A 26,756-nucleotide genomic window follows, 5' to 3' on the forward strand; every position below is an offset into this window, starting at 1 on the left:
AAAATATTGAAAGATAATCAAATTATTGAAAGAGAGAAAGTTCTTTTTTACCCAAGTGCAATATAAAAAATGCTAATGGAATAACAGAATTACAAAATCATCATTTTTCAACATCTGATGACATAATGAATGTAGGCACTGAACTTTAATATCTCCTGAAGCAATTAGATGAAAAGCTGATGAGGAACTTCATAAGGAAGGGGTCACAGCAACAATTCCTGAACTCATTTGCCCATCTTTTTGTTTGTTTGTTTGTCTTTGTTTTTAATTTTCGGTTCTGTAAACGGTGTCTGTGTTACCCAGGCTACAGTGAAATGGCATGATCATGGCTCACTGCAGCTTCAAACTCCAAGGCTCAAGCAATCCTCTCACCTTGGCCTCCCAAAGAACTGTGATTACAGGCATGAGCCACTGTGCCAGGCCAACTGCCCAGTGTTAATATCAGTAAAACTGAGACAATCAGATGACATTATGTACACACAAGGCAAAAGGAGAGTCAAAAATAATATAAGTAGTTTATTTGGGCCAAGTTTGAGGATTGCAACCTGGAAGCATAAATTCAAATTGCCTTGAATATATGCTCTGGTTAGCAGCAATTACAAGTAGATTTTTAAAGGAAAAAAGAAGAGGCAGTTTCTAAATTGTTTACCAAGAATTTACAGTGAAATAACACAAGCTAGCGGGGGACGGTGGCTCACGCCTGTAATCCCAGCACTTTGGGAGGCCGAGGCATGCAGATCATGAGGTCAGGAGATCGAGACCATTCTGGCTAACACAGTGAAACCCCGTCTCTACTAAAAATACAAAAAATTAGCTGGGCGTGGTGGCATATGCCTGTAGTTTCAGCAGCTTGGGAGGCTGAGGCAGGAGAATGACTTGAACCCGGGAGGTGGAGGTTGCAGTGAGCAGAGATCGTGCCACTTTTTTGTGTGTGTGTGTGTCCAGCCTGGGCGACAGAGTGAGACTCCACCTCAAAACAAACAAAACATAAGCTTTTGATTGGCAATACGTTGTTTTTGTATCACAAATTCCAGGAACATGAGAATAATGGGTAAGGCAGCTAGTCAGGAAACTACAGGAAAGAAAAGAAAGAACAAAATGTCATTAAACAATAGGCCGTGCTGGGATTACAGGTGTAAGTCACCTGTAATCCCAGCACTTTGGGAGGCCGAGGCAGGTGGATTACAAGGTCAGGAGTTCGAGACCAGCCTGGCCAACATGGCAAAACCCCGTCTCTACTAAAAATACAAAAAATAGCTGGGCGTAGTGGTGAGCACCTGTAATCCCAGCTACTCCGGAGGCTGAGGCAGGAGAATTTCGCTTGAACCCGGGAGGAGGAGGTTGCAGTGAGCTGAGACCGTGCCATTGCACTCCAGCCAGGCAACACAAAAAAGAAAAGACATACTGCAACTACAAGCTGAACAGAATTAAGAATGCCTTGAAGACTACAGAAAGTGCCAACCAGCAGACAGACAAACTGAAGGAGTTTTATGGACAAGCGTTATGCCGTTTGGAATGCTATGATGAATGCTCAGCAGTATACAGAGATCTCACCTGAAACTCCCAAGATGATTATGATAAGGAAAGGAAAACAAACCTTTCAGCAGTTGTTACTCCTCAAAGCAATTGGGGAAAAGTTCCAGAGAACGTTGGGCCTCCAAGAAGGCACACATGAGCTGTGCTACAACACTGCATGTGCGCTGATTGGACACGGCCAGCTGAACCAGGCCATGAAAATCCTACAAAAAGCTGAAGATCTCTGCCGCTGTTCATTATCAGAAGACTCTGATGGGACTGAGGAAGACCCACAGGCAGGACTGGCCATCATTCATTGTCAGATGGCCTATATTCTGCAGCTTTGGGGTGGAACAGAGGAGGCTTTGCAACTTTACAGTCAAATAATAAAACTGAAACCAACAGATGTGGGATTACTAGCTGTAATTGCAAATAACATCATTACCATTAACACGGACCAAAACGTCGTTGACTTCAAGAAGAAGGTGAAATTAATCAATGCAGAAAGAGTGGAGTTTGAGCTTTCCAAGAAACAACCACAAGCTATAGAATTTAACAATGCTTTACTTGCTATGTACACAAACCAGGCCAATTAATGTCACAAAATATCCGCCAGTTTATAGTCCCAAAGTCCGGAGCATCTCCCATCTGTGTTAATCCAAGCTGCCCAGGTTTGCCTGAAAAGCAGCACACAAAAACAATAGAGCGGCTTCAGGAATTTTCAGATCAATATCCAGAAATGCAGCTGAAATTAAGCTGATCACGGCACAGCTGAAAAATTCTCAAGGTAATATTTCTAAGCTTGTGTAATATTGAGAAGCATAGAGGAGTTAGAGCAGAAACCAGGCATGGTGTCTGTATTCGTGATCATGTATAGCCATGAAGAAGATATTGATATTGCCATTGAGGTCTTCACACAAACTATTCAGTGGTGTCAAAACCATTGGCCCAAATCTCCTGCTCATTTGTCCTTGATAAAAGAAGCTGCAAACTTCAAACTCAAATATAAACGGAAGAAGGAGGCAATTAGTGACCTAGAACAGCAATGGAAACAAAATCCAAAAGATTTTTACACCCTGGCACAGCTTATTTCTGCTTACTCACTTGTAGATCCAGAGAAAGACAGAGCTCTTTGTGAACACTTGTCATTATCAGACAGCATGTCTCTAAAAGTAGATGTCAAGGCTCTTGAAAATTCTCCTGGTGCTACATACATTTGGAAGAAGGGTGGAGAAGTTACTGGAGATGGTCAACGAAAGGGGCGAGGGTGGGAAAATTTGAAAAAGAGAAAAAGACGAGAAAATTGCCTAAGAATTATGACGCAAAAATTACCCCAGATCCGGAAAGATAGCTACCAATGCAAAAACATTCTTAATACGAGGGAAGAAAGAAGGGTAAAAATAAGGATCAGATTGGAAAAGGGACCCAGGGAGCAACTGCAGGAGCTTCATCAGAACTGGATGCCAGAAAAACTGTGAGCAGCCCACCCACCTCCCCAAGACCTGGCAGTGCAGTGACACTATCTGCCTCTACAAGTAACATCATACTCCCAAGACACAGAAACCTGCAGGGGGTCCAGCAACAAAAAAGAAACAGCAACAGAAAAAGAAGAAAGGTGGAAAAGGTAGCTGGTGATGAGAATATTCTTGTTGCAGGCTGTTTTTTAAACTAGTCTCAGGAATATAATTTTAAACTAGTCTAGGAATATAATAAAGGTAACACACCAAGAAGAAGAAGAAAAAAAAAAAAAAAAGAGGCTGCAGTGCGCTATGAATGAACCACCACACTCCAGCCTGGGCAACAGAGAGAGATTCCATCTAAAACAAAAAGTTCATTTAAGTTTTATAGGAAAATCACTGAAGGTTCAAAAGACAAACTATTCACTCAAAAGGAAGTGATCTCACAAGGCTTAAATGTCTTCTAATCTAATCCAATGCTGGCTGACAGAATCAAATGTGGTGTGACTATTTTTAATTATAGGCTTGATTTCTCCCTTAAATCAGAGAAAATAGGGTTGGAGTCCATATGGGAAGGAGAAAGAAGGGATAAAAGATGAGGAAGGCAAAGGCCAGATCATGGAAGGCTCTTATATCATCCCCAAATATTTGGAACAGGGGCCACAGGAAAAAAAAAAAAAGGAACCCCAAAAAATGACATGATCATTCTGACAGTCATTTTAGAAAAATGACTCTGTCAGGGCCAGGCGTGGTGGCTCACGTCTGTAATCCCAGCACTTTGGGAGGCTGAGGTGGGCGGATCACATGAGGTCAGGAGTTCAAGACCAGACTGGCCAACATGATAAAATCCCATCTCTGCTAAAAATACAAAAATTAGCTGTGCGTCATGGTGGGTGCCTGTAATCCCAGCTGCTTGGGAGGCTGAGGCACAAGAATCACTTGAACCTGGAGGCGGAGGTTGCAGTGAGCTTAAATCACACCACTGCCCTCCAGCCTGGGGCCACAGAGTGAGACCTTGTCTCAAAAAAAAAAAAAAAAGAAAGGAAGAAAAGAAAAATGATTGTCAGGAATATGGAGGATATATTAAAGTGCAGAAAAAAATAGGGCAAGAAGACCACTTAAGAGAATAATCCAGATTTTGTTAAATAATTGTATGTGCAAAGACAAGAAGAGGGGAGTCTCTCATCTTTCTGGTTTAAGATCCTAGGTGTATGGGGAAGTCACCAACCAAGGAAGGGAGAAACGCAGCGTCGCCTAGGGATGCAGAGTTTGGTCGCAGAAGCCTGCCTTGGATCCCAGGGCTGCCACTCCCAGCTGTAGCACCTTGGGTTTGCTGGGGAGTTCCTTTTTTTTTTTTCTTTTTAACACATTGTAGCAGCCAGATCAACTTCATCATTTACAAACGGTTGTCCTAAGGATTACTTGAGGAAATGCATGTAGAAACACTGAAAATACTGCCTGGAATCTAGTAAGCTTATAGAATCATTGTTGTTATTCTTGTCACCGTGCAACATAAAAGAGGAACCCGGGCGGGGGGGGGGGGGGGGGGGGGGGGGGGAGCGAAGATAAAGAGTTCTGTTTAAGGGCATGTTAGGTTTCAAATAACCTCAGGTCTTCAGGGACCTCCCAGAAAGGATGTCCAGGGAGTAGTTCGCTGTCAGGGTCTAGCTCAGGAGAAAGATGTGGGGCGGGGGTATTATCCGGGAGTTAGCATGCAGTTGAAAGCTCATGTGAGGGGAGGGAATTACCTAGGAAACATCAGGGAATCCAGCATCAGCAATGGAAGTGGAGTGGAGGGGAGAGACTTGGGGCTGAGGTCTCTGACACTGAGGTCAAGGAAGCAGGTGAGCCTAGCCTGGAATCTACTCTCCTGGAGTTTGAACTGCCTAGAGTGGTGGTGCCATGAAATAGAAGACCTAACAAAAGCTAAGTGCATCACTGACTATGAGAGAATAACCAGAGAGGTGACCTGGGGAAGGAAAAAAGGGAAGAAAATGCCAACAGGTTTTCTCCTCCAGATGAAGATCTAGAAGCAGTAGGGAACAATGAGGATATTGAACCAAACCCTTCAGTTAGCGCATTTTTCACACAGGTTATAATAAAATTGATTGGATGACATTCCCATCCTGAGAATTTCCTGATTACCATAATTACGTCTCATCCTTTCATCTTTTTAATTGACCATTTACAAACCACTTTCAGGGGTAAGGGCCACAAAATTAAACCTAACTAATGCCGACGAATAAATAAAATGTTTCTTTCATATCTAATAATACGTAGATGTCCTAGAACTACAACCCTGTTTTTAATTGACTGACATTTAAAGCCTGAAATTTTTATTTCTGTATACAAAAAAGAGAACTTTGCGACAGTCCCTAAGGAGGCAATTCGTTTTCACACGTTTTTAAAACATATTCCACACTCCCTTCCGCCTCCGCTCTCCTCCCTCCTCAGATCCCGTTTCTTCGGCTACGAATCTCGCGAGAAGTCAAGTTCTCATGAGTTCTCCCAGAAGCCACCACTCTTCCTCTTTCCCTAAGCGGCCTGAGGTGAGTGTTTCTGCTGTGTTGCTCTCGGGCCTCAATCCTCCTGCTATCACCGCCATCCTGGCTTCGGGGGCGCCGGCCTCCAGGTCCCCGGGAGGAGAACTCCCAGAGCTACTAAATCCTCGCTGGAGGCGGTGGTTTCTTATGCGGGGGGACGTGGCGGAGGGCCCGACTTTGGGAGCCGGGGCCGGTCGGTCTTTGAGGTCCGCAGAGGGACGTGGTGGGCGGGAATGGGGCGACCGGGCTCCTCCACTGGTGGGGCCGCCTGTGGTGCGTGCAAACTCCGGAGATCCAGTGTCCAGTGGTGAGTGATGGCCGAATACGCGTCACATTTGTGGCCGCAACGAGGAAAAGTTTTGGGAGAAATAAAGGGTGGAGGTTTTACACATTTCTACAAGAGTGCTGCGTACCGGAGGGCTTTTAATGTGGGTCATAGCCCGAAGGTGTTGGGAGAGACGGTACTACTTGCAGCCCTGACAGCAAAGGGGTTTCTGTAGAGCGGGAGGAAGGAGGTGGAGGGTTGTAATTGAGTTGTGCCATGTAGATGCGTCGAGTCATTTTACGCCTGGAAGATCCAGCATTGGATTGAAACAGGCTGTATTTTCTTCCAAAGGGTAGACTGGATTGGTGAGGTCCGTGTGGCTACTTTTGTGGAAGCAGTGCTGTAGTTACTAGCAGATAAAAGGGAGAAAGCCCTGGGTGGAGGAAAGGATGGCTGCGATGATGGCATTTCTTAGGACACCTTTGGATTAATCATGAAAACAACTACTCTCTGAGCAGCTGTTCGAATCGTCTAACACTTACTTATACCGAGTTACTGTAAGTACGTATTGACACAGTTACACTGTACTTTCCTCCAGGTAATCTGGGAAAATGGTTCGCTATTCACTTGACCCGGAGAACCCCACGAAATGTAAGTGGACAGGAGATAAATACCTATTTCCTACTTGGGGGTTGGCACAAGATGCCAAAAATTAACCAAAACGTTTTTCATTTTCTAGCATGCAAATCAAGAGGTTCCAATCTTCGTGTTCACTTTAAGGTATGCGATTCATAGCTGTGATCCAACAGTTCCTCATGTTCCACTCAAAAAAGGTAGCTGCAGTGATGACTTTCTTAGGACACCTTTGGATTTACCATGAAAATTAATAAATTCTGAGCGGCCATCTTATATTTAGGCATTGATCATCGGGGTGTAAGGATGTAGGGTTTGTGAAATTGACTAGAAGTACCAGAAAGTCATTTGAAAATCTAGTGTGCAGATCACGATGGGAAATGTTAATGGTACTACATGATAATGGAATAAATGGAGTTTGGGGGTTAATTTTGTCTAGCTTCGACGAGGTTTCCCTGAGTTTTAATCACAAGGGCTTTTTTTGTTAGTTTTTTGTTTTTGAGATGGAGTCTTGCTTTGTTACTCAGGTTGGAGTGCAGTGGTAAGATCTCGGCTCACTGCATCTTCATCTCCTGAGTTCATGCAGTTCTTTCTCAGCCTCCGGAGTAGCTGGGATTATAGGCATGCACCACCACGCCTGGCTAATTTTTGTATTTTTAGTAGAGACAGGATTTCACCATATTGGTCAGGCTGGTCTTGAACTCCTGAGCTCACCCACCTCAGCCTCCCAAAGTGCTGGGATTACAGGCGTGAGCCACCACGCCTGGCCTAGTCACAAGTTGTTTTTAATTGCCTTGCCCCCAAAGAATAGAAATAACTTGATATTTTGAAAAGCCAAAAATTTCACATTTTCTTTAAAAATTAAACAATGCTTTGATCTAGTTAACCAACATTTTATTCACTCTTAGAACACTCGTGAAACTGCCCAGGCCATCAAGGGTATGCATATTCGAAAAGCCACGAAGTATCTGAAAGATGTCACTTTACAGAAACAGTGTGTACCATTCCGACGTTACAATGGTGGAGTTGGCAGGTGTGCCCAGGTGAGAATTCTTAGTTGCCATTTGAAGAGACAAATTTTAATGGAAAAGTGATGGGATAGGATAAGAATGGCTAAGATCTGTGCCCATAAACCTATTTCTGGTTGCTGTCATGACAGAGGACACCTTGGACTGATGGTGAAATAAACCATGTTCTAAGAAACCATGATGTCGGATCAAATACATTCATCTTGGCTGTAATGTTAATTTAAATCAAGGACAATGACTAATCTCCATTTTCTTTCAGGCCAAGCAGTGGGGCTGGACACAAGGTCGATGGCCCAAAAAGAGTGCTGAATTTTTGCTGCACATGCTTAAAAATGCAGAGAGTAATGCTGAACTTAAGGTACCCAAACCATTAACACCCTGTGCAACTTGGGTCGTTTAATTAATGTTGGCTGTTCAGATCTATGTCCTTGATTTTAAAATTTCTACCTCCAGTTTCCACGGAACTAAATTATTATTTTTTTATTTTTTTATTTTTTTGAGTTCCTTTATGGCAGAATTCTGTGAAGATCCAGAAGCATGCCTCTGTGGTCTCTCTAAACCTAACATTTAGTATTTCTATTTTTCTGCTGTCTTTTTACACTGGTGGTACTTTACCAAAGGCTTTTAACCCTTTTTTGTGCCATACACCTTTTTGGTAGTATGGTTAATTATCAAAGTTACTGCCTTGGCAGTGATTAATGTGGTTTGTGACCTACCTTCATAAAGGAGAGCCATGTTACATTTCAGAAAGAAATTGTTTAAAATTTCAACAAGTTTAAACAATGACAAACTTGTGTTGACAAAACACAAATTTCTCCATTTTGTATATTACCCATTAGCTTTTTGCATTTGAAGGTCTGGGCCAGAACTGAAATTAGTTTAGGTCTGTATTGCTCCAAACCTTGTAAGCCATGCTGAGAAATTCTGTTTATCATCAAGACTTTGAATTGGGTTCTACCTTAGCCCTCAGCTCTCCACTGTCTAACGATCTTTGGGAAGGCCACTCATAGACAATGTATTTAGCACACTGAGTCTGGTGGCAGTTTAGACACAAAGGTGAAGGCAGAGAGTTGCTTAAAAACATGCTGTTGGAAGAATAAAAGGATTGCCTTTTAGAAAGGCAGGACTTTGGAACAAGGCTGGGAATTCATATTTACCAAAGATAGTTTGTGGTGGTTTACTAATTAAGAATGTTCCTGGTTTCATTCTCCTTCCTTTCTTCCCCAGGGTTTAGATGTAGATTCTCTGGTCATCGAGCATATCCAAGTGAACAAAGCACCTAAAATGCGCCGACGGACCTACAGAGCTCATGGTCGGATTAACCCATACATGAGCTCTCCCTGCCACATTGAGATGATCCTTACTGAAAAGGAACAGATTGTTCCTAAACCAGAAGAGGAGGTTGCCCAGAAGAAAAAGGTAAATTAGTAGTTGCTCAGTTTTGTTTGTTATAGTAGAAAGATTTGTGGTTGCTGTGATGACTATCTTAGGACACCTTTGGAATAACTATGAAAGAAAACTATTCTGAGCAACCCTTTCACCTATCTTATTTTGGCTTTTGTGAGTTTGTTTCTTGACTAGTAATAAATGGTAGTTTTATATTCAGTACATCAGGCCTGTATGATTTTCTGCTGATGGCCCCACTTAGATGTACATAGTCACTTCAAAGCCTTCTTTTTTTTGGATGGAGTCTTGCCCTGTCCCCCAGGCTGGAGTGCAGTGGCGCAATCTCAGCTCACTGCAAGCTCCGCCTCCCGGGTTCACGCCATTCTCCTGCCTCAGCCTCCCGAGCAGCTGGGACTACAGGTACCACGCCTGGCTAATTTTTTGTATTTTTAGTAGAGACGAGGTTTCACCATGTTAGCCAGGATGGTCTCGATCTCCTGACCACGTGATCCACCTGCCTCAGCCTCCCAAAGTATTGGGATTACAGGTGGGAGCCACTGCGCCTGGCCGAGAAGCTTGTTTTCAGTAATAGATCACATTCAGTTCTTTTAAGTCAAGAACCTGATTGATTCTGTACACTTCTCTTTATACCTAATGAACTTCTGTTGATTTCTACCATTTTTTTCCCCCTTAGTCCTTAACAGCTACGTTTCCTGCCTCCAGAATAAGCCAAAGCCCTCCAAGATGTACTGTGGGTTTCTCTAAGAAACATAACACTCTATTTTTCTTTCCCCAGATATCCCAGAAGAAACTGAAGAAACAAAAACTTATGGCACGGGAGTAAATTCAGCATTAAAATAAATGTAATTTAAAGGAAAAGAATGTTGGTTGTCTTTATTAGTGAACGTATTTCAGGTGTCCTTAGAAGATGAATCAAATGAGAATTTTTAGGATTAGAATTACACAGATTGCTTACCCTGCACCATTAAAAACCATTTTCATGGTTGGGCACAGTGGCTCATTTCTATAATCCCAGCACTTTGGGAGGTGGAGGCTGGCTGCTTGAGCCCAGGAGTTCAAGCCCAGCCGGGGCAACATGACAAGAACCCTGTCTTAAAAAAATAATACAAAAATTAAGTGTGGTGTCGCTTCCATGTAGTCCCAGCTAATTGGGCACCTGAGGTGGGAGGCTGCAGTGAGCCCTGCTGCACTCCAACGTGGGTAAGACAGAACAAGACCCTGTCTCAAAAAAAATGTTTCATTATCCCAAAAGGAATTTGCAATGGGTTTCTTTATAGACTAATCCAGTGTGTGAATATACCAGTTGGTCATCCCCAGTTGGAAGTCGCACCATTGAGCATTGCCTTTGAGTGTCATGACAGCACTCAGGCTCTGGTTTTGAAGTTTTTTAGGTTGATGCTCAGGGTTTTGTTTTCACTGTTAAACGATGCTACTGTGAACCTTTGTGTGCAGATTTCTGTGTTTTCATTTCTCGAGTATATACTAGAGTGGAATTGATGATAAGGTTACCTGACTAAACATCTGAAGAACTTGCAAATATTTACAAAAAGGCTGCACGTTACATTTCCACCAGCGGTTTATGAGGGTCCCAGTTTCCACGCGTCCTTGCCAACACGTACTGACATCCTAGTGAGTGTCAGTACTTCCGTTTATAAAGTGATATAACTGCTTTTAAGCAACTGATGTTTGTAAAGTTGGCCTTAGTTAATGTTCGTTTGCTCTGCTCTTGAATTTAAAAAGCGAGCAAAACTAATAGCTTATTCAGTTGCCTCTGAACGGCCTAGCTGCCACCTTCCCTGTGGGTGCCGCGACATTTGCACGGGCGTCATCCTTTACCGAGGCAGCGTTCTGAATTTCAATCGTGCGTTCTGGGTCACAGCAGTCAGGTCAGGCTTTCTTCCCGGAGCGGAGCTTTCAGTTGGGCACCTGGGAAGCGCAGAACTTGCGCGTTACCTGCAGGCCGCAGAGCCAGAAGCCCCGCCGCCTCCCCATGGACAACACTGCTGCGTGCCGTGCGTCCCGGAGCTGACGCAGGCGCGCCTTTGTCGTCCCCCTTGAGGGCGCCCATTGGCTCGGCTGCGGCTCGTCCCTCCCTCCGGAAGTGCGGACATTGTCAGCTGCGATTCGGCGGTCGCGGGTGAGTGTGTCCCGGCTAGCGGCCTGGGTTGGGCTTTGTAGCTGCTCCGGAGGCGCAGCACGGGCCGCGCTCGCAGAGTCCTAACCGGTGCGCGGCCTCCTGCCTCCTCCCTCCTCGGCGGTCGCGGCCTGCCGGCCACCGCGGTGCCCGCCTTCTCTCTCAGGGTACCTTCCTTACGCACGCGCGCTCCTCCGCCCTCCCCTCCCCTCTGTAGTCCTTGTCCACCATGGGCGCCCTCGGGGCTTGCATTTGCCCCTCCGGTGATTTATACTGATTTTGTTCTTTTCCGTGGCCAAGCATCTGTTTCACATCCCTTCTGTTACCTTCACCATTAGGCCTCTGTTCTCTCTTTTCAGTCATTGTCATTGACTCAACCTGTCCCCGCTCCCTCTGTCTCCACTAAGATTACATGCTCTACTGGATGATTTGGAGGAAGGTGGCTTTCCCTGTTATGCCTGACCTATTTCGGATGGAGCCTCAGACTTTAACTGTCTGCTCTATTGTCTGAACTTAAGTCGAGTGAAAAGATTCCTCTGCAACAGCTTTAATCCATTTTGCTCGCTTCGTTGGCTTGGAGCGAATAATTAAAATAATAATAGCTCCTAGCCACCTTCTAGACTTTTCTGACCCAGTTTCCACATGTGTGAAGTAAAATATCTTACCGAAGAATTATGAAGATTAAAAGATAAGATACAAATAGGCTTCATTCTGAAGAGAGCTAAAAAGTCTCTTAAAAGCCATAATTGTGGAATAAGTGATTAGTAGTATTTGTTCTCGAGAGTTTATGTACACCATACTGTGTGCGAACTTACTTAAAACACAATTGCAGAAGTAAAAATGAATCTTTTTGATGGAGGGCCTGTCGGTCACTAAACCAGTGCTGTTAACATTACCAGTTGTTTTGAAGGGATTTAGTTGGTTTGGAAAGTTTGGTAAAAACAAGACCATTGTGTTTTTGGAAGAGGAAAAGGCAAGAGCATTGAGGAAAACCAGAACTGGAAATAATGGTCTTAGCCAGCTCTAGTTACCAGTTACCCTCTGTGAGAACTTTGGACAGGTTACAACTTTTTTTTTCAATCTTGAGACAGGGTCTGCCTCTGTGGCCCAGGCTGGAGTGCAGTGGGCCATCATAGCTCACGGCAGCTTCTTTTCCCGGGCGCTAGCGGTTCTCCTTCCTCAGCTCCCCAAGTAGCTGGGACTGCAGGCGCGTGCCACCACTCCTGGCTAATTATTTAAAAAAAAAAAAAAATTAGGCCGGGATCCGGTAATCCCAGCACTTTGGGAGGCCTAAGTGGGAGGATCACTTGAGCTCAGGACTTGAAGATCAGCATATGCAACACAGTGAGACCTCATCTCTACTAAAAATTAAAAAATTAGTCGGGCATAGTGGCGGGGGCCTGTGGTCCTACCTACTCAGGAGGCCGAGGAAGGGGGATGGCTTGAGTCGGAGAAGTCAAGGCTGCTGTGAACTCTGAACACAAGTGGTATGTTTGAGCCACTGCACTTTAGCCTGAGCAACAGAGCAAGACCCTGTCTTAAAAAAATAAAAATCAATGGCCTTTTTTTTTCTGAGACAAGAGTTTTGCTCTTCTCACACAGGCTGGAGTGCAATGGCACGATCTCAGCTGACTGCAACCTCCGCCTCCCAGGTTTAAGCAATTCTCCTGCCTCAGCCTCCCCAGTAGCTGGGATTGCAGGTGCCCACTATCACACCCGGCTAATTTTTGTATTTTTAGTAGAGACGGGGTTTCGTCATGTTGGCCAGGCTGGTTTCGAACTCCTGACCTCAGGTGATCTGCCTGCCTCAGCCTCCGGAGGTGCTGGGATTACAGGCGTGAGCCACCGCACCTAACCTCAATTTACATTCTTATTTATAGCTCTTGTTTGTAATTCATTTCAAAGACACATTCAGATTGGATTATCTATACCACTGTTTACCTGTGTTGTGAATAATTTTAAAATGCCTTAGCATAGTGATGGTGCTGACTCATTTGCCAGCAGATACTACTTAATTTGCAATATTTTGAAAATCTTTTTTTTTTTTTTTTTTTTTGAGACGGAGTTTTGCTCTGTCACCCAGGCTGGAGTGCAGTGGCGCGATCTTGGCTCACTGCAACCTCCGTCTCCTGGTTTCAAGCAATTCTCTCACCTAGGCCTCCCGAGTATCTGGGATTACAGGCACCCACCACCTCGCCCGGCTACTTTTTGTATTTTTAGTAAAGACGGGATTTCACCATGTTGGCCAGTCTGGTCTCGAACTCCTGACCTCAAGTGATCCACCTGCCTTGGCTTCCCAAAGTGCTGGGATTGCAGATGTGAGCCACCACTCCTGGCCTGAAAATAAGAAATCTTAACATGGTAAATTATCAGCCTTATGCACTGTTCGAAAGCTTCTTTCTTTTTAAAACCCTCCGTCCTATTCTAGGAGATTAAAAAGTCTTGTAAATTTAAGAGATCATTTGGTGTAATAATATATTATGGAACAAGTATTAGTTCTTCAAGAAATTGCTGATGTTTAGAAGCTCCCACACGATTTCTAATCATTAAGGAAATACGTGGTGTTAGTTAGTTTTGAGACAAAGTCTTGCACTGTTGCCCAGGCTGGAGTGCAGTGGCATGATTGTAGCTCTCTGCGGCCTTGAACTTCTGAGTTCAAGTGATCCTCCTGAGCCTGGCATGGTGGCTTACACCTGTAATCTGAGCAACCCAGAGCACTGAGGCAGGAGGATCGCTTGAGGCCAGGAGTTTGAGACCAGCCTTGGCAACACAGTAAGACCCCATCTCTAGAAGAATTTTCTAAAATTAGCCAGGCATTGTGGCTAATTACTTAGGCCCAGAAGTTCAGGGTTGCAGTGATGATTGTGCTACTGCATTCCAGCCTGGGTGACAGTGCAAGACCTTGTCTCAAAACAAATTAACACCATTAATTTCCTTGATGATTAGAAATTATGTTGGGACTTTTTTTTTTTTTTTTTTGAGACGGAGTCTGGCTCTGTCACCCAGGCTGGAGTGCAGTGGCCAGATCTCCACTCACTGCAAGCTCCGCCTCCCGGGTTCACGCCATTCTCCTGCCTCAGCCTCCCGAGTAGCTGGGACTACAGGCGCCAGCCACCTCGCCCGGCTAGTTTTTTGTATTTTTTAGTAGAGACGGGGTTTCACCGTGTCAGCCAGGATGGTCTCGATCTCCTGATCTCGTGATCCACCCGTCTCGGCCTCCCAAAGTGCTGGGATTACAGGCTTGAGCCACCGCGCCCGGCCGGGACTTCTTAAAAGCAACAAACTCGGGAGGCTGAGGTGGGAGGATCACTTGAGCCCAGGCTACAGTAAGCCACAATGGTGCCACTGCCGTCCAGCCTGGGCAACAGAGTGAGAAGGGTCTTGAAAAAAACAACAACAAAGAAGCAGTCTTCCCACCTTCGTCTTTCAGGCAGCTAGGATTACAGCCGTGTACCAACAAGGTCAGCATGGGTGCTTTTTGGAAATGGATAATTTACTTAGAACATATGATAATATGAAATAAATTTGTTTTGTTTTGTTTTGTTTGAGACGGAGTCTCGCCCTGTCGCCCATCTGGAGTGCAGTGGCGCGATCTCGGCTCATTGCAACCTCCAACTCCTGGGTTCAAGTGATTCTCTCCTGCCTCAGCCCCCCAAGTAGCTGGGACTACAGGTGCCCGCCACCACGCCCCGCTAATTTTTGTATTTTTAGTAGAGGCAGGGTTTCACTATGTTAGTCAGGCTGGTCTTGAACTCCTGACGTCATGATCCACTCACCTCAGCCTCCCAAACTGCTGGGACTACAAGCATGAGCCACTGCACTCAGTCAATAAAAAATTTTTTATTACTTGATACACCTTAAATTATGTTCTTAAAAATAAAAGCAAAATATATCAAAGGAGAGTTGTTGCCTGGGAAAGGCCAGCTGATTTGCAGCCTAGAGGTCTTGCAAAGTAATGTCTTGTTAAGTTTCGTATTGCGGGATTTACCATCAGCGTTGTAGGTTTGGCTAATTGATATTGGCAGTCCCCGAAGATTAGAACTTGGGAGTTAATTCACGCAATGTCCACTCCACACTGAAATGGAATATAAGTCGTAATACTGAATTTAATTTTTTTTTTTTTTTTTTTTTGTTGTTTTTTTTGAGATAGAGTTTCACTCTTGTTGCCCAGGCTGGAGTGCGATGGCACAATCTCGGCTCCCTGCAACCTCTGCCTCCCGGGTTCAAGTGATTCTCCTGCCTCAGCCTCCTGAGTAGCTGGGATTACAGGCATGCACCGTCACACCTGGCTAATTTTGTATTTTTAGTAGAGACAGGGTTTTACCATGTTGGTTAGGCTGGTCTCAAACTCCCGACCTCAGGTGATCTGGCCGCCTCAGCCTCCCAAAGTGCTGGGATTGAAGGCGTGAGCTGCCATGCCCGGCCCATTTTTAAAACTCTAAATAGAGATAGTAGCAAAGGCACCCAACCTCACTGATTGTTTTGAGGATTAAATGAGTTGATATATGTAAACTGCCTAGCACCTACTAAACGTTGTTGTCTTTCCTTTATCATCAAATTCATGATTAGGGAGCGGTGATTGGAAGTTTGAAAGCAGGTACCTCATTGTTATTTCCATGCCTACCACCTATTATTTCTTTATTTTGAGATGGAGTCTTGCTCTGTCACCCAGGCTGGAGTGTAGTGTCGGGATCTCGGCTCACTGCAGCTTCTGCCTCCCAGGTTCAAGCAATTCTCCTGCCTCAGCCTCTTGTGTAGCTGGGATTACAGGTGCACGCCACTACGCCCGGTTGATTTTTGTATTGTTAGTAGAGACGGTTTCACCGTGTTGGCCAGGCTGGTCTCAAACTCCTGACCCCATGATCCGCCCGCCTCGGCCTCCCAAAGTGCTGGGATTATAGGCATGAGCCACTGCACCTGGCCCATTTCTTTACCTTGTAGATAGCAGCTTTTTATTTAGCACTTATGTAGCTGGACCATAGGAGTACGCCACCATGGCCAGCTAATTTTTTGATCTTGTAGAGGCAGGGTCTCACTCTGTTGTGCAAGTTGGTTTCGAACTCCTGGGCTCAAGCTATCCTCTTGCCTCCCAAAGTGCTGGGATTACAGGCGTGAGCCACCACATCTATCCCCTTTCAGATATCTTAATTTTGGTAAATTCCTTCAGTTACTAATCTGTGATGAACTGATTTTTTTCTTCATATATATCAACAGTTGAGGAGCTCAAGCTCGGGAAAATGGTGTGCATTCCTTGTATCGTCATTCCAGTTCTGCTCTGGATCTACAAAAAATTCCTGGAGCCATACATATACCCTCTGATTTCCCCCTTCATTAGCCGTATATGGCCTAAGAAAGCAATACAAGAATCCAACGATCCAAACAAAGGCAAAGTGGACTGTAAGGTAAGAACATTCACATGTCTTGAATTATGAGCAGTGAACAGGGGTGGTACTTGGGTGAAACACTTAGATTTTGGAAAGAAGTTTTAGAACCAGAAGCTTCAAGAGTTTGTCTAACATTTGGCTTAAAGTTTTAAAGTAGGCCTCTGATTAATGCATTTGTCCTTTGGCCAAAATGATAACCAGTATTTCCTGACTGATAAGTGTAATGGAAAATATCTAATGGATGAGGAGAGATTATACTAATACAATCCAGTTTCACTGATTGATAACTTTGGTAAGAGATTTAATTAGAAGGATCATGGAGATTTAAAAAAAATTTTTTTTTTAAATGAGTGGACAACTCTGTTGTCTTTAGAATTGGTGCTTTTTTAGATTCAACTTTGTACTCAGCTGCACTGATTTAGCCACCCTGCCCATTTCTGGAAACAAAATATTTTCACTCTGGAGCTTGTTGTCTGTCTTTAAAGACAATGTTTCTTCAGCCTGGCGCTGTAGCTGACACCTCTAATCCCAGCACTTTGGGAGGTCAAGATGGGTTGATCACCTGAGGTCAGGAGTTCAAGACCAGCCTGACCAACATGCTGAACTCCCATTTCTACTAAAAATACCAAAATTAGTGAGGCGCGGTGGCGGGCGCCTGTAATCTCAGCTACTCAGGAGGCTAGGTGGGAGAATCGCTTGAACCTGGGCAGCGGAGGTTGCAGTGAGCTGAGATCACATCACTGCAGTCCAGGCTGGGTGACAAGAATGAAACTCCATCTCAAAAAATAAAAAATAAAAAAAGAGAATGTCTCTTAATATCTTTTTGTTGTAATAATTTCTTTTTTTGTTTTGTTTTGTTTTGTTTTGTTTTTGAGATGGAGTCTCGCTCTGTCACCAGGCTAGAGTGCAGTGGCACAATCTCGGCTCACCACACCCTCCACCTCCCAGGTTCAAGTGATTCTCCTGCCTCAGCCTCCTGAGTAGCTGGGATTACAGGCACGTGCCACCACACCCAGCTAATTTTTGTATTTTTAGTAGAGACGGGGTTTCACCATGTTGGCCAGGATGGTCTCGATCTCCTGACTTGGTGATCCGTTGCCTCAGCCTCCCAAAGTGCTGGGATTACTGGCATAAGCCACCACACCCGGCTTGTTATAATGATTTCTAAAATGTTTTTTCGTTTTAGGGTGCAGACATGAATGGATTACCAACAAAAGGACCAACAGAAATCTCTGATAAAAAGAAAGACTAAAGCAGTTTTCCTAAAGGACCTCATCATTTAAAAAATGGACCTGATAATATGAACCATCTTCCTTGTAACTGTCTCTGACCTTTTATCTGAGACCGGAATTCAGGATAGGAGTCTAGATATTTACCTGATACTAATCAGGAAATACATGATATCTGTATTTACAATGTAGTTAGTTATATTTAATGACCTCATTCCTAAGTTCCTTTTTCATTAATGTAGCTTTCATTTCTGTTATTGCTATTTGAATAATATGATTAAATAGAAGGTTTGTGCCAGTAGACATTATGTTACTAAATCAGCACTTTAAAATACTTGGTTCTCTATCTAATTCATAGGAATTTGACTGCTGTTTGCTCTACTTTCTTTGGGCTCTTCTAATTTGAGTGGAGTACAATTTTACTGTGAAATAGTCCAGTGAAACTGCAGGGAAATGCAGGTACAATCTTGGGAGGTAATAATGATGTGAAACATAAAGATATAATAATTACTGTCCAACACAGTGGAGCAGCTTGTCCACAAATGTAGTAATTACTATTTATTGCTCTAAGGAAGATAAAAAAAAGATAGGGAAAAAGGGAAAACGTCTCTGAAAAACGAAACATCTTTTACATAAATGTCTAATGTAATTATAAAATGTTAATCCTTACTGCATTTCTTCTGTTCCTACAAATGTATTAAATATTCAGTTTAACTGGTAGTTCTTTTTCTTTTAAAGTCTATTTAAATATTCAAAAGGGAAATTTTTCACTGTCAGAAGGCAGAATTTGGATGTTGTGATGGCATCTGTATAGTGGTGGGACAACAGTTACCATTGTTGCCTAAGAAGACACTCCAAAATTCAGTGGTTTTCAGCAGCAGTGACTCGACTGGGCAGTTCTGTGCTGTTCTGGGCTCACTCATATGGCTGGCTGGGCCTGGGTCTGGACCTGGGCGCTATGTGATTTTTATCTTGGGCTTTGAAAACTCAGTGTAGGGACCTATAAATATTCAAAGAGGCCGAGATGCATCCTTATGTATATTTTTTGTTCCCTCTGAAGCTGGGAAAGATTAAAAGGGACTCCTACCCTTGCGTCCCCAGTGGAGTCCGGGTCCTAACTCAGGCTCTGTTAAGTTCTGTGTCTGGTCAAGTCATTGACTTACCTTGGACTTTATTTGATATAAATCATATAAATCAGCAGGTCTTAGCTTTTATGTCCAAAGCCACCTGAGGGATAAGATAAACTCTCATTAGCAAATACACTTTTTTAAGGTATAAATGCTATTATAAAAATAACAGGTATGTATAGTAAAACAATGCAAGAGCATCCTAAATGAAAAGCGAATGTTTTTTCTCAACTCTCATTCCCTTATTCCAGCTCCACAGAGGTAATCAATTGTTTTTTTTCGTCGTATGGTTTGTTTTTGTTAGCAGCCTTTTCCTGAACACTGCTTCTCCTTGTGGAGCAAGGCTAACTCATAGGCAGTGCGTCCAGAGTCTGCCTCAGTTTGTTTTGTGTGTAACCTTCTAACAACTTTTTGAAAATTAATTTGTTCCTAAATACACACATTTTTATTTATTTATTTATTTTTGAGACAGGGTCTCACTCTGTCACTCAAGCTGGATCGCGACAGCATGATCACAGCTCCCTACAGCCTCGACCTCTGGTCCTGAAGTGATCCTCTCACCTTAGCCTCTCAAGTAGCTGGGACTACAGCGGCACACTACCACACCCAGCTAATGTTTTTTGTATTATTTTGTAGAGACAGGGTTTTGTCATACTGCCTGGACTGATCTCGAACTCCTGGGCTCAAGTGATCCTCCACTTGGGCCTCCCAAAGTGCTGGGATTACAGGCGTGAGCTACTGCACCTGGCCCACACATCATCTTTTTTTTTTTTTTTTTTTGAGCTGGAATCTCGCTCTGTTGTCCAGGCTGGAGTACAGTGGCGCGATCTCGGCTCACTGCAAGCTCTGCCTCTCGGGTTCACGTCACACCATTCTCCTGCCTCAGCCTCCTGAGCAGCTGGGACTACAGGCGCCCGCCACCACGTCCTGCTCATTTGTATTTTTAGTAGAGATGGGGTGTCAGCGTGTTAGCCAGGATGGTCTCGATCTCCTGACCTTGTGATCTGCCCACCTTGGCCTCCCAGAGTGCTGGGATTACAGGTGTGAGCCACCACCCCCGGCCCCACACATCATTTTTTAAAAATTAATATTACAACATTTCTAATTGTCCCTACTTCTTTGCTCCCCAGAGGTTTTACGTATTGAGCTGTGGATTTTTAAAATTTATCTCCATATTTATAAATAATACATATAAACATTTCATTTTTTGAGACGGGGTCTCTCACCCAGGCTGGCTGGAGTGCAGTGGCATGATCGTAGCTCACTACAGCCTCCAACTCCTGGGCTCAAAATCCTCCCACCTCAGCCTCCTGAGTTGCTAGAACTAAGGTGTGTGCCACGATGTCTGGCTAATTTTTGTGTTTTTTGTAGAGATGGGGTCTTGCCCTGTTGCCCAAGGTGGTCTCAAACTTCTGGCCTCAAAGTGATCCTCTTGCCTCAGCCTCCCAAAGTGCTAGGATTACAGGCATGAGCCACTGCCTGGCTATACTGTTACTTTTTGAGCCATCAACTTTAGACATTGTTTTCTGTCATGGTTGAGATACAGCTATCTTACACTGTCTCTGCTTCTCCCACACATCCTCCCAATGTGCTTTTATACATTTTGCTTACGTCATCAGTGTTCATAGCATGAGTGTGCCAGGTGTCTTTCATTTGCCCCTCCAAGTCTCTGCTCCCCTCATCCTGCTTTTCAGCCCAAGGAAGCTGTATAGACAGCAGGCTTACCATGCCTCTGGGTTCTGCTGGGTTTGGTCAATAGGGATCCATAGCAGGAGATAGAGGGAGGGAGGAGAATGAAGGCAGAATGTTTATCCCTTGGCCCTCTCTCTGCAAGGTCACTTCAAGCCAACTGTTCCTCAGCCAGAAGACAGTGCACCTCAAGGAACACTCGAGGCAGCCAACTCCACCTAACTCCTTTCTTTTTCCTAACCTGTCCTTCATCCTGCCCTTTTGGGCCCAGGGGTGGTGGTATTTCTGTTACTGGTTCTGGGCTACTGCTCCCTCTCAAGAGTGCTGTCTGGCTTGCTGGGACACTGCCTGGGAGAATGAGCATGCACTATTGCTCACTGCACAGGTTAATGCACTGTGATTGCATCCCTTTTCATATACAGGTGGTGTCTTCCTGGAGTGACCAGTTGACCTTCTCCCCATACACCTCTCTTGCCTAGCTGTTGCCTAGACCTGGTGCACACTGCAGTCCTAGAGACTTGCTGTTGCCACCCTCCTGTGTTGGATGCCTTGTTTCTGGATTCCCTATCCTCTTCCTTCTTGGTTTATCCCTCATTTTTTTCTGTAGCACAGCAGTTTTCTAATTCAATACTTTTAGGAGGTTGAGTATGGATAATTTTGGAGTGTCCCCAGGATGATTCCAATTTATTTAAGCCCGTTTTCCAGAGAGCTACGGGTCTCCTAAGGCCTTTCTCATTTCTAACAAGTCTCGCTCACTAGAAAACTGGTTCCCAGTCGTAGTTTTCATACTAGCAGCATTTTAAAAGCAGGATTGGGGTGGCTAGTATGTAATTGCCAACTTTTGATTTTTCCAAGCAGGAGTATATCAAAAAGCTACAATTTATTACCAGTATTTCATAGAAGACAGTTTGATAGCAAAAGAACATGGGAATAGTGGATAAAAATAGCCATTATTTTGAATAAGCTTATGAAAAGTGTTAATTTTATGAAAAATTCATTATTTTGTTTATATTTTTCTTATTTTAAAGGCTGATTGGTAAAAGCTTTTATCAGTTATCCATGGGCTGGAGTTGGTAGCCACTGTCTGATACCACTGTTTCTTTGCCCTAAAACATCAACATCTGTCTGTGTGAAGGTCAGGGCTGCCTTTTTAGTAAGAGTTACCATTTGTTAAACACATTGTGCCTGCACTGTGCAGGGGTGTTTCACACACACGAACCTAACTGATCTGTATAAACATGAAATATAGTTAAGAAAACAGGATCCGCCAGAGGCGGTGACTCACACCTGTAATCCCAGCACTTTGGGAGGCCAAGGCAGGCAGATCACTTGAGGCCAGGAGTTCAAGACCAGCCTGGCCAACATGGTGAAACCCTGTCTCTACTAAAAATATATAAATTAGTTGGGCATAGTGGTGCACACCTGTAATCCCAGCTACTCCAGAGGCTGAGACATGAGAATCGTTTGAAACCAGGAAGCAGAGGTTGCAGTGAGCTGAGATCGCACCACTGCACTCCAGCTTAGGCAACAGAGCAAGACTATCTCAAAAAAAAAAAAGAAAAGAAAAACAGCATCCCAGCCTGGGCAACATAGGGAGACCTCACCAGCAAAAATAAAAAAATTTAGCTAGGCATGGTGGTGTGCACCTGTGGACCCAGCTACTCTGGAGGCTGAGGTGGGAAGATTGCTTGAACCCAGGAGGTCAAAGGCTGCAGTGAGCTGTGATCAAGCCACTGCACTCTAGCCTAGACCACAGAGCAAGACCCTGTCTTAAAAAAAGAAAGAATAATGGAGTTTAAATATGTAAATGACAAGTCTAAGATTTCAAGGTCATACTTTTACACTATTTAAGGAGCCATCACAACTACTAATGCCTTTTTTTTTTTTTTTTTTTTTTGAGATGGAGTTTCACTCTTGTTGTCCAGGCTGGAGTGCAATGGTGCGATCTTGGCTCACCGCAACCTCTGCCTCCCAGGTTCAAGCGTTTCTCCTGCCTCAGCCTCCCAAGTAGCTGGGATTACAGGTGCGTGCCACGACGCCCAGCTAATTTTGTACTTGTAGTAGAGACGGGGTTTCACCATGTTAGTCAGGCTGGTCTCAAACTCCCAACCTCCGGTGATCCACCTGCCTTGGCCTCCCAAAGTGCTGGGATCACAGGCGTGAGCCACTGGACCCGGCCGCCACAGCTACTGATATCTTAATTGTTAGTAATACCTTATTGGGAAAAATTAGGCAGAAATGGAGAGGGTGAGTTTAGACTAATCAGTATTTGTGAACTTGTTTTAAAGTTTCTGGAGGCTGAGGTGAGAGGATTGCTTAAGCCCAGGAGGCGGAAGTTGCAGTGAGCCAAGATCATGCCACTGTACTCCAGCCAGGGCAATAGAGCAAGACCCTGTCTCAAAAAAATATATAATAAAGTTAATTTTGCTAACCTTGTATTATGACTTTTTAATTTACCTACTTTTCAACAACTTATTTTTGCTTTGTGAATGTTAACTGCATTTCCTGTCTCTTTTTATGAGTTAGACTCATTTTCTCAGGTAATTGTTTAAGGCTAAAACTCTTGGGTTTTGTCACTTTTTTTTTCATTACTAGGCTGCCTTCTTAGGAAACATAGGTGACTCAGCACTTCCTCAAAGTGACCATTCAGAACTGGCATGTTGACAGAATAACTGGATTAAAAAGAAACTCCAACTGCTGATCTTTTCATTTATTATTATTTTTTGGAGACAGTGTCTCACTCTGTTGCTGGGGCTGGAGTGCAGTGGCGCGATGATAGCTCACTGCAGGCTCAAACTCCTGGGCTGAAGTGATCCTCTTGTCTCAGCCTCCCGATCTCAGCCTCCTGAGTAGCTGGGACTACAGGCATGAACCACTGCACCCTGCCCAGGGACTGATTTTTTTTTTTTTTTTTTTTTTTTTTTATTGAGACGGAGTCTTGCTCTGTCGCCCAGGCTGGAGTGCAGTGGCGCGATCTCGGCTCACTGCAAGCTCCGTCCCCCGGGTTCACGCCATTCTCGTGCCTCAGCCTCCTGAGTAGCTGGGACTACAGGCGCCCTCCACCGCGCCCGGCTAATTTTTTGTATTTTTAGTAGAGACGGGGTTTCACTGTGTTAGCCAGGATGATCTCGATCTCCTGACCTTGTGATCCGCCCGCCTCGGCCTCCCAAAGTGCTGGGATTACAGGCGTGAGCCACCGCGCCCAGCCTGAGGGACTGATCTTAAGCCTAGTTCACTCACAATCAAAGAGGAAATGGAGGAAAGTTTTCTTATGGTTTCCTCCACAGGGAGCTACTTGCTTGTTCTAACCTCAAAGCTAAATTTATTGACATGGCAACCATTCCTTAATAAAGAAGCAAAGACTATAGGTTCTTTGGTTTGGATGTCCCCTCCAAACTCATGTTGAAACTTAATCCCCAATGTAGCAGTATTGAGAGGTAGAGCCTTCAAGAGATAATTGGGTCATGAGAGCCCTGCCCTCATGAATAGATTAATTCATTCATGGATTAGTGGGTTAACAGATTAACAGATTATCATAGGAGTGGAACTGGAAGCTTTTATAGGAAGAGGAAAAGGTGCCAGGCATGGTGGTTCACGCCTGTAATCCCAGCACTTTGGGAGGCCGAGGCAGGAGGATTGCCTGAGCTCAGGAGTTCGAGACTAGCCTGGGCAACACGGTGAAACCACATCTCTACTAAAATACAACAACAACAACAACAAAAAATTAGCCAAGCATGGCAGCGTGCACCTGTAGTCCCAGCTACTTGGGAGGCTGAAGCAGGAGAATTGCTTGAACCTGGGAGGCGGAGGTTGCAGTGAGCCCAGATCATGCCATTGCAGTCCAGCCTAGGTGACAGAGTGAAACACTGTCTCCAAAAAAAAAAAAAAAAAAAAGGAAAAGGCTGGGCACTGTGGCTCACGCCTATAATTAAAGCCCTTTGAGAGGCCAAGGTAGGAGGATTGCTTGAGGCCAGGAGTTTGAAACCAGCCTGGGCAACGTAGTGAGACCCTCATCTCTACAAAAAGTAAAAATGAAACAATTAACCTGGCATAATGGTGCATGCCTGTGGTCCTAGCTACTTGAAAGGCTGAGGCAGGGGATCACTGGAACCTGAGACTTTGAGGCTACAGTGAGCTATGATTACGCCACTGCACTTCAGCCTGGGTAACAGAGGGAAACCCTGTCTCAGAATAATAATAATAAAATACATAAAAATTAAAAGACCCTGTCTTGGCTGGGCATGGTGGCTCACGCCTGTAATTCCAGCACTTTGGGAGGCTGAGGCAGGCGGATCATGAGGTCAGGAGATCGAGACCATCCTGACCAACACAGTGAAACCCCATCTCTATTAAAAATACAAAAAATTAGCTGGATGTGGTGGCATGCGCCTATAGTCCCAGCTACTCAGGAGGCTGAGGCAGGAGAATCGCTTGAACTGGGGAGGCAGAGGTTGCAGTGAGCCGAGATCACGCCACTGCATTCCAGCCTGGGGATAGAGTGAGACTCCTTCTCAAAACACAAACAAACAAAAAAACATGTCTCTACAAAAAATGAAGGATAAATTATCGCCAGGCATGGTGGCTCATGCCTGTAATCCCAGCACTTTGAGAGGCCAAGGCGAGCAGATCACCTGCGGTTGGGAGTTCAAGACTAGCCTGAGCAACATGGAAAAACCCGTCTCTACTAAAAATACAAAACTAGCTGGGTGTGGTGGCACATGCCTGTAATCCCAGCTACTCGAGAGGCTGAGGCAGGAGAATTACTTGAACCAGGGAGGTGGAGGTTGTGGTGAACCAAGATCATGCCATTGCACTCCAGCCTGGCCGACAAGAGCAAAACTCTATCTCAAATAAATAAATAAATAATCTAGGTGTAGTGGGACCCTTCTGTAATCCCAGCTACTCAGGAGACTGAAGTAGGAGGATCGCTTGAGCCTAGGAGTTTGAGGCTACAATGACCTGTGATCGTGGCGCTCTAGTCCAGCCTGAGTGACAAAATAGGAAAAAATCCGAGCTAGCACACTTGGCCATGTGATGTCCTGCACTGCCTCGGGACTCTGCAGGGTCCTTACCAGCAAGAGGGCCCTCACCAGATGTAGCCCCTCGACCTGGGACTTCTGAGCTTCTGTAATTCTAAGAAATAAATTTGATTTATAAACTACCCAGTTTCAGATACTGTTATAATAACAGAAAACAGAATAAGGCAACAGGCAAACTTGTTCTTATGAACTGACAACGTGGAAGATTTTAAGAAAAACAGCAGAAGGCATTTGGGCAGAGAGTTGAATATCGGTAGGTTTAAATTGAAGATGTAAATAAATTTAAGATTTTTCAAGTGAAGGAAAAGGGTGAAATTGAGAAAGTAACAACTATAGATAAACTGTGAATGGCCAGCGTATGGTAGGCGATTCACAAAATATACCAAATGCTCCAAACGTTGAGCTGATCTGGACCTTAGGGTATGTTCAAACCAATCCTCTCATTTTTACTAAGGGCTAAAAAGGTTAAAAGCGGTAGCCCAGATGCTCTAACAGGGCAGAGTCAAGTTTCCTGCAAGGGTGCTGTATACAGTTGGGCTAAGCATGCGCTGCCCAATTTCAGAAGGCGCCGTACACATTGACAACAATGTCAAAGATTCCTCTAGGTCTATACTTTACACAAGGGTCCTGTTCCTGACTTGATAATTCAGCAGGTCTAGTTCCAGAATTCCTTGGTGCATTGGTTTCCTATAGCTGCATAACAAATTGCCACAAATGTAAGGGCTTAAAGCAACCCAAATCTATTACCTCCCAGTTTGGGGGGTCAGATGTCCTGGTATGGTCTAGTTGGATTCTCTGCTCAGGGTTTCACCAGGCTAAAATCAGGATGCGGTCCAGGTCCACAGTTCTCATCTGGGCTCAGGTTCCTCCTCCAAGCTCACTGGTTGTCAGCAGAATTCATTTCCTTGTAGTCCTGTTTTCCTCCTAGTCAGCCAGGGCCTGCTCTTAGCTCCCAGAAGCTGCTCGCAGTTCCTTAGCACGTGTCCCCCAAGGTCAGCTCCCCACATCGATGTTCCCTTTCTTCCAACTCATCTGGAGTACATCTCTCTGCCTTCTAATCTTCTGGGACCAGCTAGAAAATTCTCTGCTTTTAAAGGGCAGAGTGATTAAATTAGGCGTGACTGGGTGATTAAATTAGGCGTGACTGGATAACCTCCCAAGGTCAACTAATTTGGGACCTTAATTATACAGTATCTGCAGAATCACTTCACAGCAGCGACCACGTGAGTATTTTCATTCTTCTTTTATTTTTTTTTTTCCTGAGACAGAGTCTGTCCAGCCTGTCACCCAGGCTTGAGTGCAGTGG

General features: G+C 44.5%; 2 protein-coding genes, 1 long non-coding RNA gene, 3 other non-coding genes and 1 pseudogene across 12 annotated transcripts; 6 read left to right on the forward strand and 1 right to left on the reverse strand.

Moving 5' to 3' along the window:
• Window positions 1-1,047: 1,047 nt before the first annotated feature.
• On the forward strand, window positions 1,048-3,268 carry LOC117064237 (annotated as a pseudogene).
• Window positions 3,269-5,436: 2,168 nt separating this feature from the next.
• LOC117063916 (60S ribosomal protein L17) lies at window positions 5,437-9,706 on the forward strand. Of its 4 annotated transcripts, XM_033177773.1 has the most exons (8): window positions 5,503-5,521; window positions 6,132-6,150; window positions 6,379-6,431; window positions 6,520-6,560; window positions 7,322-7,456; window positions 7,701-7,799; window positions 8,669-8,860; window positions 9,624-9,706. In XM_033177773.1, exons 3-8 carry the CDS (start codon window positions 6,392-6,394, stop codon window positions 9,669-9,671), a joined length of 555 nt encoding a protein of 184 aa, XP_033033664.1. In that variant the 5' UTR covers window positions 5,503-5,521; window positions 6,132-6,150; window positions 6,379-6,391; the 3' UTR covers window positions 9,672-9,706. The 4 variants fall into 4 exon arrangements, with proteins under 4 accessions (XP_033033661.1, XP_033033665.1, XP_033033664.1 ...); XM_033177770.1 differs by lacking the exon at window positions 6,132-6,150 and having other exon boundaries at window positions 5,437-5,521; XM_033177774.1 differs by having other exon boundaries at window positions 5,496-5,521; window positions 6,132-6,431.
• LOC117064268 lies at window positions 6,234-6,299 on the forward strand. The gene has a single exon (XR_004429342.1). It is a non-coding gene; the product is annotated as a small nucleolar RNA SNORD58 (small nucleolar RNA).
• LOC117064266 lies at window positions 6,618-6,682 on the forward strand. Its single transcript, XR_004429339.1, has one exon. It is a non-coding gene; the product is annotated as a small nucleolar RNA SNORD58 (small nucleolar RNA).
• LOC117064267 lies at window positions 8,911-8,974 on the forward strand. Its single transcript, XR_004429341.1, has one exon. It is a non-coding gene; the product is annotated as a small nucleolar RNA SNORD58 (small nucleolar RNA).
• Window positions 9,707-10,881: 1,175 nt separating the features above from the next.
• CUNH18orf32 (chromosome unknown C18orf32 homolog) lies at window positions 10,882-18,315 on the forward strand. Of its 4 annotated transcripts, none has more exons than XM_033177776.1 (3): window positions 10,882-10,985; window positions 16,197-16,384; window positions 17,553-18,315. In XM_033177776.1, the coding sequence occupies exons 2-3, from the start codon at window positions 16,220-16,222 to the stop codon at window positions 17,616-17,618; spliced, it is 231 nt and encodes a 76-aa protein (XP_033033667.1). In that variant the 5' UTR covers window positions 10,882-10,985; window positions 16,197-16,219; the 3' UTR covers window positions 17,619-18,315. The 4 variants fall into 4 exon arrangements, with proteins under 4 accessions (XP_033033667.1, XP_033033668.1, XP_033033666.1 ...); XM_033177777.1 differs by having other exon boundaries at window positions 10,963-11,149; XM_033177775.1 differs by lacking the exon at window positions 10,882-10,985 and adding an exon at window positions 10,992-11,245.
• On the reverse strand, window positions 14,968-26,329 carry LOC117063918. The gene is made up of 3 exons (XR_004429163.1): window positions 26,198-26,329; window positions 18,759-18,822; window positions 14,968-15,057 (listed from the first exon to the last, which is right to left on the reverse strand). It is a non-coding gene; the product is annotated as an uncharacterized LOC117063918 (long non-coding RNA).
• Window positions 26,330-26,756: the final 427 nt, after the last annotated feature.

This window comes from Trachypithecus francoisi, unplaced genomic scaffold (assembly GCF_009764315.1).
Source record: "Trachypithecus francoisi isolate TF-2019V2 unplaced genomic scaffold, Tfra_2.0 Lachesis_group19, whole genome shotgun sequence".
NCBI classification, from domain to species: Eukaryota; Metazoa; Chordata; class Mammalia; order Primates; family Cercopithecidae; genus Trachypithecus; species Trachypithecus francoisi.